The 11,867-nt window shown below is 38.2% G+C and overlaps 1 protein-coding gene across 5 annotated transcripts in view; it reads left to right on the top strand.

Annotated features, from left to right (window-relative positions):
• Positions 1-11,440, top strand: part of LOC106881774 (ubiquinone biosynthesis protein COQ4 homolog, mitochondrial) — a 12,462-nt gene extending 1,022 nt beyond the window's left edge. For 2 of the 5 annotated variants that reach the window (XM_089343135.1, XM_089343136.1), the window contains exons 2-6: positions 1,384-1,536; positions 5,177-5,273; positions 6,087-6,207; positions 8,596-8,819; positions 10,413-10,655. In XM_089343135.1, the coding sequence (XP_089199261.1) occupies positions 1,384-1,536; positions 5,177-5,273; positions 6,087-6,207; positions 8,596-8,819; positions 10,413-10,620 (803 nt within the window). In that variant the 3' untranslated portion in view covers positions 10,621-10,655. Of the gene's footprint in view, positions 1-1,383; positions 1,541-5,176; positions 5,274-6,086; positions 6,208-8,595; positions 8,820-10,412 lie in introns of those variants that run through there. The other 3 variants (XM_014932277.3, XM_089343137.1, XM_052977210.2) reach the window with 3 other exon arrangements.
• Positions 11,441-11,867: the final 427 nt, after the last annotated feature.

The following is an 11,867-nucleotide window of genomic DNA, read 5'->3' as shown; positions in this document are numbered from 1 at the left end:
TTGAGTATGCGCAGTCAATATATATATATATATATATATATATATATATATATATATATATATATATTAAGGGCATTACTATACATAAATGCCTCACGCTAGGAGGGACTCTTAAAGTTAAAACTACCATAATAACACATTGTACCGAACGTGAGGGAATGCAACTCTCGAAGTGAGCCTTTTAAAAACAGATTCAGCTGCAAATCATATGATTTCATAATTAGTGCACAAAATTCACTTTTTAATCGTCAGTGCAAGCATAATCAAGACATAAAAATGAACAAAAAAAATCAACATACCAGATGAACACCGTTAGGCATTTATGTATAGTAATGCCCTTAATATATATATAAATAAAAATATTTAAAGGTAATAATTAATATGAGGTTTTTCACGCTAACTACTTTGATAAATTCTTATAAAGATTTTATCTTATTTTTAAATTATATATATATAAAAAGCAGGAGTGGCTGTGTGGTAAGAAGCTTACTTACAAACCACATAGTTCCGGGTTCAGTCCCACTGCGTGGCACCTTGAAAAGTGTCTTCTACTATAGCCTCGGGCCAACCATAGCCTTGTGAGTGGATTTGGTAGACGGAAACTGAAAGAAGCCCGTCATATATATGTGTTTGTGTGTCAGTGTTTGTCCCCCCCAACATCGCTTGACAACCGATGCTGGTGTGTTTACGTCCCCGTAACTTAGCGGTTCGGCAACAGAGACCGATAGAATAAGTACTAGGCTTACAAAGAATAAGTCCTGGAGTCGATTTGCTCGACTAAAGGCAGTGCTCCAGCATGGCCGCAGTCAAATGACTGAAACAAGTAAAAGAGTAAAGAGTATATATATATATATATATATATATATATATATATATATATATGGGCAGAGAGAGATTTATAATAGTATAAAATATACTATTATAAACCACCTAAGCAGTTTGACGATTTGGCATCTATTTTCAGTATAGATATTGTCTATTCTATGCCCTTAATTATAATTGTATTTTATACTATTCTAAATTTCTGTATATGAATTCACCTTAATAGGTCTCTATTATATGATGACCACTGATAAAATCTTTAATGGTTTTATCCTTTATTATATATATATATATATATATATATATATATATATATATTGTGTGGTAAGAAGCTTGCTTCCCAACTACATGGTACATATAAACACTACACACACACACATACATAAACACCACACGCACACTAACACATCTATGATCTGATTAAGAAATTCTACTTGATCCTAACAGGACAAGGATTAATTTGTCCGGTCCCTGTTCTCCACCCCCAAATTCCTGATTCTTGTACCTCTACGAGAATTCCTTTTCACTTTTCTCTTTTATCTTTCATTTTCTTCTTTTCAGACCTCATATCCAGATCTACAGCTAGATTTTCTTCAAGCGTAGCCCAGAACTATGATTTACAGTACCCAGGGCACATTAAACTTACCAACGTTCAGAGGACCCTCCTCACAATTGGTTCAGCTGCTATGTGTCTGTATAACCCCAAGCGAGATGGTTGGTAGGATTCAATTTTTCACATTTTACTGCTTGTCTTTTCTTTTTCTTTTCATCACCATCATCATTTAACATCCATTCTCCATGCTGGCATGGGTTGGACAGTTTGACAAGTGTTGTCATTCTAGAGCAGGGGTCGGGGAACTTTTTTAACCAATTACCCCCAAATATATCTATTTACACTGACATTACCCCCTTGATTTTTAAGGAAGAAAATGATAGATTCTTTGAATTCAAAAGGTTTATTGAATCTATTTATATGGAAAATACAATTATAAATTTAAAAACTATAAAACAAATGTGATAAAATAAACTAATATCCTAATTATGAAACAAAAGGATTTTTCTAGAAACTTTTTCACTTCAGGAGAAATGATGTTTCATTTTTGTTACAGTTATATCAAAATTGGGGCATTTTGATGCCAGAGCAATCTGGATGCAGTCTTCAGGGTCCAATCGATTCATTAATACATCGGCTCCCACACATCCTGCCAGTGGGTCGTGGTGGTATGATAGCAAGTCCCTCCTGACCCACCAGCAGATTGTTTTTTTAATTTCTTTCCTATGGGTTTTCTGAGAGGTGTGGTATAGTGTAAAAATATTACGCCACTCATGTCAAAATTAATTAAGACATCATATTGGGACCCTAGGATAAAATAAAATGAGGCTCAGGAGCCGTGTTAAAGGGTTGAATTGAATAACTACTTAAATCTACTTAAACAAAGCAAAAACACGTGTGTCAAAAAATATGATTAAGGCGGGTAATAGACAACTGATAAACAATATCTGTTTAGTCACTTGACAACGCCTTAACAACCAAACTGTTTGTAGTTCAAAATGGCGTGATGTCTCTTAAACATGTCCATTACATTGGACAGATGCAGTGTTGCCAGAAGAAAGATTTCCGTCATAATGAGGAACACGCTTTTTATGTAATTTTACTTATGTTTAATGAATCCTCATTAACCCCAAGAATTTCATTTTTACCCCACTTGGGATAATTTACCCTGGTTTGCTGACCTCTGTTCTAGAGAGCTACCCAGGCTCCAGTTGTCTATTTTGGCATGGCTTCTATGGCTGGATGCCCTTCCTTTCATTCAAGCAGACCATATCCAGTCCAAATATTCTACCTGTTTTGTGTTCAAACTGACTGGATCAGGTCTCTCACACCAACCTTGCAATGTTATTCTAAAAATAAACAATCAGATCACCAAAATCTGAAAGCATGATTGATTCAAAACAACGTGAATAAATAAGCAATATCTATGACACCTCATCATCATCATCATCGTTTAACGTCTGCTTTCCATGCTGGCATGGGTTGGATGGTTTGACTGAAAACTGGTAAGTCAGGGAGCTGCACCAGATTCCAATCTGAGCTGGCATGGTTTCTACAGCTGGATGCCCTTCTTAATGCCAATTATCTGAATGCTAAAAGGTTAATCCTTTCAAATATACATGAAAATCTAACTTCAATCCTTCGAAAACATGGCAAATTTAAATCATAAAATATATAATCATGCAACTAACTCCAACTCCCTAAAACTTGAAACCATTATTATTAGTAGTACCTTAGTACAATTTATTGTAATATTATTATCAGATCTGTAAGCGTAGCGTAAATAGTAACACACTAAGCAGTAACTAATTTCGTTCATCAATGACCGCATTCAGATCCTGCCAGTCAGCTCGTATATTGCATTTTATCCTATCACTCATTGGCAGAAAATAATTACTATATTCAGTTCAATTGGCTACAGCTGCTGCAAGACATCATCTGTGTATGTGGGTACAAATTATATTATGCAATAGAAATTTATGCAAGATCAAGGGGTTACCAACTGACTGGGGCACACCTAAACCCAAGTAATGTAGTGGACAGAGATGACAACAGGGCTTTTTTGTTTACTACTAAGGATAGACTCCATATCTCATAAACATATTATATTTTGTTGCAGATACCATATATATCATAGACACTATATCCCATAAGTGAAGGCACATGGCTCAGTGATTAGAACGTCGAGCTTACAATCGTGAGGTTGTGAGTTCGATTCCCGGACCGGGCTGTGTGTTGTGTTCTTGAGCAAGACACTTTATTTCATGTGACTCCGGTTCACTCAGCTGTAGAAATGAGTTGTGACGTCACAGGTGCCAAGTTGTATTGGCTTTTACCTTTCCCTTGGATAACATCGGTGGTGTGAAGAGAGGAGGCTGGTATGCATGAGTGACTGCTGGTCTTCCATAAAACCAACCCTAGGTTGTGTGTTTGCTGGTGAGGTGTCTTTCCACCCAGACTTGTATCCCAGAGGGGAACCTCTTAGGTGCACCCATGGTCATTCATGACTGACAGAGTCGAGTTTACATCCCATAAACATACAATTTATTATATATATTCTAGATCCTGTGTCCAGGGCCAGATTAAGACCCATAGAGGCCCTTGAATATTATTTTAGCAAGTTTAAAGTGGTTCCCCACTTCCCTTGATCCCCTAAGCACATGCTTATTTTGCTGTGTCCCATAAACCTATTATATTCTGTTACAGATATCACTTATATTCTTGAGAATGTGTCCAGGGCCAGATTAAAACCCATAGAGGCCTTAAGCAGTTGAAAGGTTTTGGTGCCCCTCTAAATATATGTAATTGAAAATTAACAATAATAAACCATAAAATAAATTTTTATTTTTCAAAATGAAGCAAAACCAACAATAAGATGGAGAATAATGGTTATTTTTGTATACTTCCACTTTATTTATATTTGAAAAGTTTTCTCCTCCTTTTCTTTGGTCAGATCATCACTGTGAACAGTTTGGAATTATATTTCTTATTTCTTTATTGCCAACAAGGGGCTAAACATAGAAGGAACAGACAAAGGGATTAAGTCAATTACATCGACCTCAGTGTGCAACTGGTACTTAATTTATCAACCCCGAAAGGATGAAAGGCAAAGTCGACCTCAGCAGAATTTGAACTCAGAATGTAACGGCAGACGAAATACCGCTAAACATTTCGCCCGGCGTGCTAACGTTTCTGCCAGCTCGCTGCCTTGAAATTATATTTCTGATCATATGAACCACTTTGAATATTATTTTAGCAAGTTTAAAATGATTTCTTTTGTGCTGTAAACCATTTACCATTTCTGTGTCCCTCCCCACCACTTCCCTTCATCCTCTAAGCACATGCTTATTTTACTTAATAGTTAATCCAGCTCTGTGTGTCCCATAAACCTATTATATTCTGTTACAGATATCACATATATTCTTGAGACTGTGTCCAGGGCCGGATTAAGACCCATAGAGGCCCTTAGCACTTAAATGAAACAAAACTGACCATAAGATAGAAAATAATGTTTATTTTCGTATACTTCCACTTTATTTAAATTTGAAGTTTTCTCCTACTTCTTTTAATTGCAAAGTCTTTGATCAGAACTATGACACCATGAACACTGAAATTATATTTCTGATCATATAAACCACTTTGAATATTATTTTAGCAATTTTAAAGTGATTTCTTTTGTGCCTTAAAACATTTATCATTTCTGTGGTACCCTATTCCCTTGACGACCTAAGCATGTATTTATTTTACTTAATGGTTAATCCAGTACTGTGTGTCCCATAAACCTATGATATTCTGTTACAGATATGATCAGCACATTTGGTGAAACCACTGGCCACTATGCTTTGAAGAAGATAAAATCAAAAATGTTACAAGACCCAGAAGGTTGCTTAGTTTTGAAGTAGGTAGTTTTTCTGTTTTTGTTTCATTTTCTGTTTTTTTCTCTGCTGAGCCGGTAGATCATCCAATATCTACATAACACTTGACTGTGCTTATTTTGTTCCATTTCTTGTATTACAAAACTTTTATTTCGACCTCTCCATCTTGAAATGCTTTATTCCATCATTCATCTGGATGAGGACTGGTGAAGGCATGTGTCTTAATGGTTGGAGTATTACTCTCACAATAACAATGTCATGGTTTCGATTCCTGACCTGGGCGGTGTGTTGTGTTCTTGTGCAAAACACTTCATTTCTCACTGCTCCAATCCTCCCAACCTATGATGGACTGGCATACCATTCATCATCATCCAGTGTTTTAAATCCGGGTTTTGTCCCCGTTAACGGGGGTGGCTGGATTTACCTCAATGCCATAGCAACTGAGGCAGGCAGGTGCAGCCCACCCCAACCTTTGGGCTGGCTGGTGCCCATTCTCCCTTACTATCGTGAGGCTTTTTGAAGCTGGATTTTCTACAGGGAGCATGCCCTTGCTTACCCCCAACCTCAGTTTCTAAACTTGAGTGGTTCCAAGACCAAGGCCTCTACCACGATTTTTAAGAAATATGGTACAAAACTAACTCAGGAAGGCAGGGATGCTACTCCCTGAGACCCCTTTCGGACCCCCCCCCCCCCCAGGAAATATTGTGATCTCTGTCATTTATATGTCATGGATATCGAGTAACTGGCTCAAAGTGTCAAGACAGTCTTGTCCAGAGGTTGATGATGATGATTATGATGGATTACAACTGGATCTGAACATTACTACTCCTAAACAGATTTCCTTTTATTTGCAGAGAAAAACCAATTATAAACACTGAAAACATAGATTATGAATATCTCAATAATTTACCTGACGGAACTCTGGGTAAAGAATATTGGCGTTTCCTTAATTACAATGTGAGTTCTTCATGTCCAGTGAATTTCTTTTATTCCTTTAATGATTTCAGTTATTGGACTGTAGACCTATTGAAGGCACTGCCGTTAACCATTTCATTACTGTATTTCTGCTGAAATACTCTCCTCTTGTTTCAATTAGTTTTTAAAATAATTAAAAATTTAATAAAATAATTTTGTCATTATTAAGCGGGTGCTTGGAACTTAAATTAGCCTTGAATTTTTGGTGGAATATTTTAATTTAGATCACTTTAAAACAAGATATTTGTGTCTGAGAATCAGGGGTGGTCTCGGGTGGATTGGTATCAAAAGGGTGGGTTTTGGTCAACCATATTAATCAACCTCAGCACTTAGTCTGCTGAACATTTTATTGATCTGTGTTTATCAAATAGCTAAGTTCCTGTCTTGCAAGTTATTTAGCAATCTCACTTTACCAGTGGCATAAGAAAAGCACCCAGTACGCACTGTAAAACGGTTGGTGTTAGGAAGGGTCTCTGGGTGTAGAAACCATTCCAAAGCTGGCAATGAAGCTTGGTGCAGCCCTGCAGCTTGCTCAATCCTGTCAGATTGTCCAACCTATGCCAGCATGCAAAATGGACGTTAAAAGATGATGATGATAATGAGGAGGACGATGATGACCACTGCCACCACCACTCCTGTGTATTCTGTTTTGTAAGGGGCATAAATGGCTCAAGGTCGTATACACCACTTTATACCAATATACACACACACACAATTTCTTATTTCTTTATTGCCCACAAGGTGCTAAACATTGAGGGGACAAACAAGGACAGACAAAAGGAATAAGTCGATTACATCGACCTCAGTGTGTAACTGGTACTTAATTTATCGACCCTGAAAGGATGAAAGGCAAAGTCAACCTCGGCAAAACTTGAACTCAGAACGTAATGGCAGACGAAATGCCGCTAAGCATTTCGCCCGGTGAGCTAACGTTTCTGCCAGCTCGCCGCCCTTTCTCACACACACAATTTCTATCTGACAAATAGGTGCAGGCATGGCTGTGTGGTAAGAAGCTTGCTTCCTAACCACATGGTACTAGGTTCCATCCCACTGCATGGCACTTTGGGCAAGTGTTGTCTACAATAGCCATGGGCTGACCAAAACTTTGTGAGTGGATGATTTGATTGACAGAAACTGAAAGTAGCCATTCATATCATATCATATCATTATCATCATTTAACTTCTATTGCAAGTTACTTGGTGACCCTGCCGGTGCTGGTGCTATGTGAAAAGCATCCAGTCCACACTGTAAAGTGGTTGGCATTTGGAAGGGCATCCAGCTGTAAAAGTCATGCCAAAACTGACACCACCTGTGCTGGTGCCACATGGAAAGCACTCAGTCCACTCTGCAGGGTGGTTGGTGTTAGGAAGGGCATCCAGTCGTAAAAATCCTGCCAAAACAGACACAGTAGCCTAGGGTAGTCTTCTACCTAGCTGGCTTCAGTCAACCATCCTACCTATAAATGCATGGAAGACAGACATTAAACAATGATAATGATGATGATGGTGTATATTTTATATATCAAGCCCAGGTGTGTTTATCTGCATCACTGTCTCCATATCAGCTCACCTGGATTTCTCTTATAGTCACTGTTTACCCCATGGACTTAGTCAGCAATAAAGACTTCATATATCAAAATAGAGAGAGAGTATATATGTGTGTGTATGTAGAGAGAATATATGTATGTATGTATGTATGTATACGTGTTTGTGTCTCCATGTCTTGATGTTGCATGATAGCTATAAATGAGTGTCACAGTTACACAAGCAGTACCAATCATTTCCAATATTCTGTGTAAAATATGTCTGACCATGAGAAATGCTGGAAGGCTGCACCAGACTCCAGTCTGATTTGGCATAGTTTTCTATGACTGGATATATATATATATATATGTGTGTGTGTGTGTGTGTACACATACATATGTATGCATATTTATGTGTGTGTACACATACATATGTATACATATTTATGTGTGTGTGTATACATGAGTATATGTGTGTGTGTATACATGAGTATATGTGTGTGTGTATATACATATGTATATGTGTGTGCATGTATTCAAACGTATGTATGTGTGTCTGCATACATGCATACATATGTATATATATATATATATATATATGTGTGTGAGGGGGTGTCTTTTTGTCTGTTTGTCCCCATAGCCTAGCAGTTCAGCAAAAAGGACTGATAGAATAATTACTGGAGTCAATTTGTTTGGCAAAAACTCTTGAAGGTTTTGCCCCAGGAAAGCTGCAGTGCAATGGCTGAAACAAGTAGAATACATTTTCCTGTTTTCTGTTTGTTTCTTTTTTCTTCCTTTTCCTTTATTTATTTATTTTTCTAACTCCCACTCTGTTTCATTTTGACAGGGTTTCGATCCCGATGGCCGACGGCCTGTTCATTTCGTTGATGATCCAGATCTCGTCTACATCATGCTGCGTTACAGACAGACCCATGACTTGATCCATGCATTGCTGGGTATGCCTCCCCACATGTTAGGGGAAGTAGTTGTCAAGTGGATAGAGGCCCTACAGACTGGTTTACCTATGTGTATAACTGCGGCAGTTTTTGGTCCCCTACGACTTGGCCCAAAGTAAGTGTTGTCTTTCTCCTTTTATTTTTTAATTCTTTGTTTCAATCATTTGACTGCGGCCATGCTGGGGCACCGCCTTGAAGGATGTAGCCAAATAAATCACACCCAGGCCTTCTTTTTAAGTCTTGCACTTATTCTATCAGCCTCCTATGTCAAACCACTAAGTTACAGGGACATAAACAAACCAACACTGATTGTCAAGCAGTGGATGCGGTAGGAGTGACAAACACAAATACATACATGTGTGTTTAATGTCAGCTTGTTTAGCAAAGTGTAAGATTGCTGGAACCGAAAGCTTCCTAATGCAGTTGCAATTGTGCTGGGTTGGTCATGTCGTCAGAATGAGTGATGAAAGATTACCCAAAGTCCTCTGAGCGGGCACAGGAATGTTGGTCAACTATGGCTCAGATATAAGGACAAGCTAAAGAGTAACCACTCAGCGGTCAGTTTAGCTCACAACAGCTTTGAGACTTGGAGCGAACACAATGGGGACCATCATGTCAAACTGGTATGAAACTTTATTTCAATCTGCATTGACCCATAATCCTCATATTTGTAACATCTGCAGGCTTCGCTGCAAATCGCTGGCAGGATTGAAATGTCACATTCGACATAAGCATTATGACTGACAAAGAAAGTGTAAGTTGCCGGATCCTCATACGTCGAAATTGATGGGAGAGTCCATCATCATCATTTAACGTCCGTTGTCCATGCTGGCATGGGTTGGACGGTTTGACTGGGCTGGCATGCTGAAAGGCTGCACCAGACTCCAGTCTGATTTGGCATGGTTTTCTATGGCTGGATGCCTTTCCTAATGCCAACCACTCCAAGAGTGTAATGGGTGCTTTTACGTGCCACCATATCTATATATATACACACACACATGATGGCAGCTTCCACACAGTTTCCATCAACCACTCATAAGGCAATGGTTGGTCTGCTATGCAGTAGGACTGAACCCAAAATGATGTCGTTGCAGAGCAAGCTGCTTAACTAGACAGCCATGCTTGCATCTGTTGACGGTGATGATGATGATGATGATAATCCTTTCTACTATAGGCACAAGGCCTGACATTTGGAGGAGGGGGAAGTTGATTACATCAACCCTAGTACACAACTGGTACTTATTTTATTGACCCCCCCCCCGAAAGGATGAAAGGCAAAGTCAACCACGGTGGAATTTGAACCCAGAACGTAGTAACGGATGAAATACCACTAAGCATTTCATCCAGTGCACTAACAATTCTGCCAGCTCATTGCCTTTAATAATAATAATAATAATAATAATAATGTTTTTAAACTTTGCGACAAAGGCAGACATTTTGGGGGAGGAGATGTGTCGATTACATCGACCCCAGTGTTGAACTGGTACTTAATTTATTGACCTCAGTATGCAACTGGTACTTAATTTATTGACCCTGAAAGAATGAAAGGCAAAGTTGACCTCAGCAGAATTTGAGCTCAGAACATAGCGCCAGACAAAACACTGCTAAGCATTTCACCCGGGGTGCTAACGATTCTGCCAGCTCGGCTTATTATTATTATTGATAATAATAATAATAATAATAATTTTTGTTTTTCCTTCTGTTTTAGACATTCTCAGTTATACTGGAGTGAATTTATGCCATGGGCCATTCGTTGTGGACGGAATTCAAAATTTCTTCTGTCTGTGTATTTTGAGAAATATTGGGAAGAGAATGTTGTTGATTTACGTCAGAAACTGAATATTGAACCTCCACCCAAAAATCTCTTCATGAAAGACAAACGCAGTTTGCCAGGAGACGATTCTATTTCTGAATAACAAGATGACATATAATAAAGGTAGTCACACCCCTACATATATGGTGTAGTTCTGTTTGCTAAAGGGTGTAAGTATTAAATATGTTGTTGTGAATGATAAATATATCTGTGAAGCTAGTCACAATTACATTTAGTTCTATTTACTATAGCAGCAGGCCTGGCTGTGTGGTTGAGAAGCTTGCTTTCTGACCACAGGGTTTCAGGTTCAGTCCCACAGCATTGCACCTTGGGCATATGTCCTCTACTACAGCCCTGACCAAGCAAAGAATTGAGAGTGGATTTTGTAGATGGAAACTGAATGAAGCCCATGTACTCTTAACCTATTCCTCAGACAGAATCAGTGTGACTCAAGGTTTTGCCCAAGATACCATGTGGCGGGATTGAACCTGGGACCTCATATTAAAAAATATATATACATATATATATATATATATATACACATATATGTAGACAGTCCTCAGTCAAATCGTCCAACCCATGCTAGCATGGAAAGCGGACGTTAAATGATGATGATGATATATATATATACACACACACGCACGTATGTATGCATATATAAATATATATGTATATACACACACATATATACTTACATATATATAGACACATGCATCTATGTGTGCATATATATATATAGATAAAAGACAATCCCAGCTATGTATAGGTATCTCCATTCCATAGTAAATAGAATTAAGTTATATTTAATCCTGTAGTTGTGACGAACACACAATTGGGAAGCTTGTTACAGCTCTACTTTTAGGTGAATTTTGTTTTGCCACACGCTAGAACAACTCATAATAAACTTGTTTTCTACAAATAAATATCTGTCAGTTGTTATTTCATTAATCATTCTTGACCATTGCAAAGGAGAGGAGCATCTTGCTCCCCTTCTGTTTTTTTTTGCTAAGGAAATTAGGCTTTGATGTATTGGGGTGTATTATATTGTCTGCAGTAGCATAGCTGATAATGGAGCAAGGGGAGCGACTGCCCCCCCATGAGCACATTTTTTTAAATTGGTGCCTTTTCAACATTTTAACTCTTTAGTTCACTTGTGTGATAAAAGTCGAATCCCTTTATTTTCTTAATCGCATGACCTTAGAAGAACGTTCTGGAGTCATTACTTTATTTGACTAACTTCCTGTGTATTTTGTATTGTCTTCTCAATCTCCTGTGATGTGTTGGTGGCCGTTTACATCTGAAGAACCAAAACAAACCCTGACGTCATAACCTCTCAACCCTGGATGATCC

Source organism: Octopus bimaculoides, chromosome 27 (assembly GCF_046866305.1).
Source record: "Octopus bimaculoides isolate indiv1 chromosome 27, ASM4686630v1, whole genome shotgun sequence".
Taxonomy (NCBI): Eukaryota; Metazoa; Mollusca; class Cephalopoda; order Octopoda; family Octopodidae; genus Octopus; species Octopus bimaculoides.
Note: the sequence above shows the minus strand (reverse complement) of the source record. Positions and strands in the feature narration are given on the sequence as shown.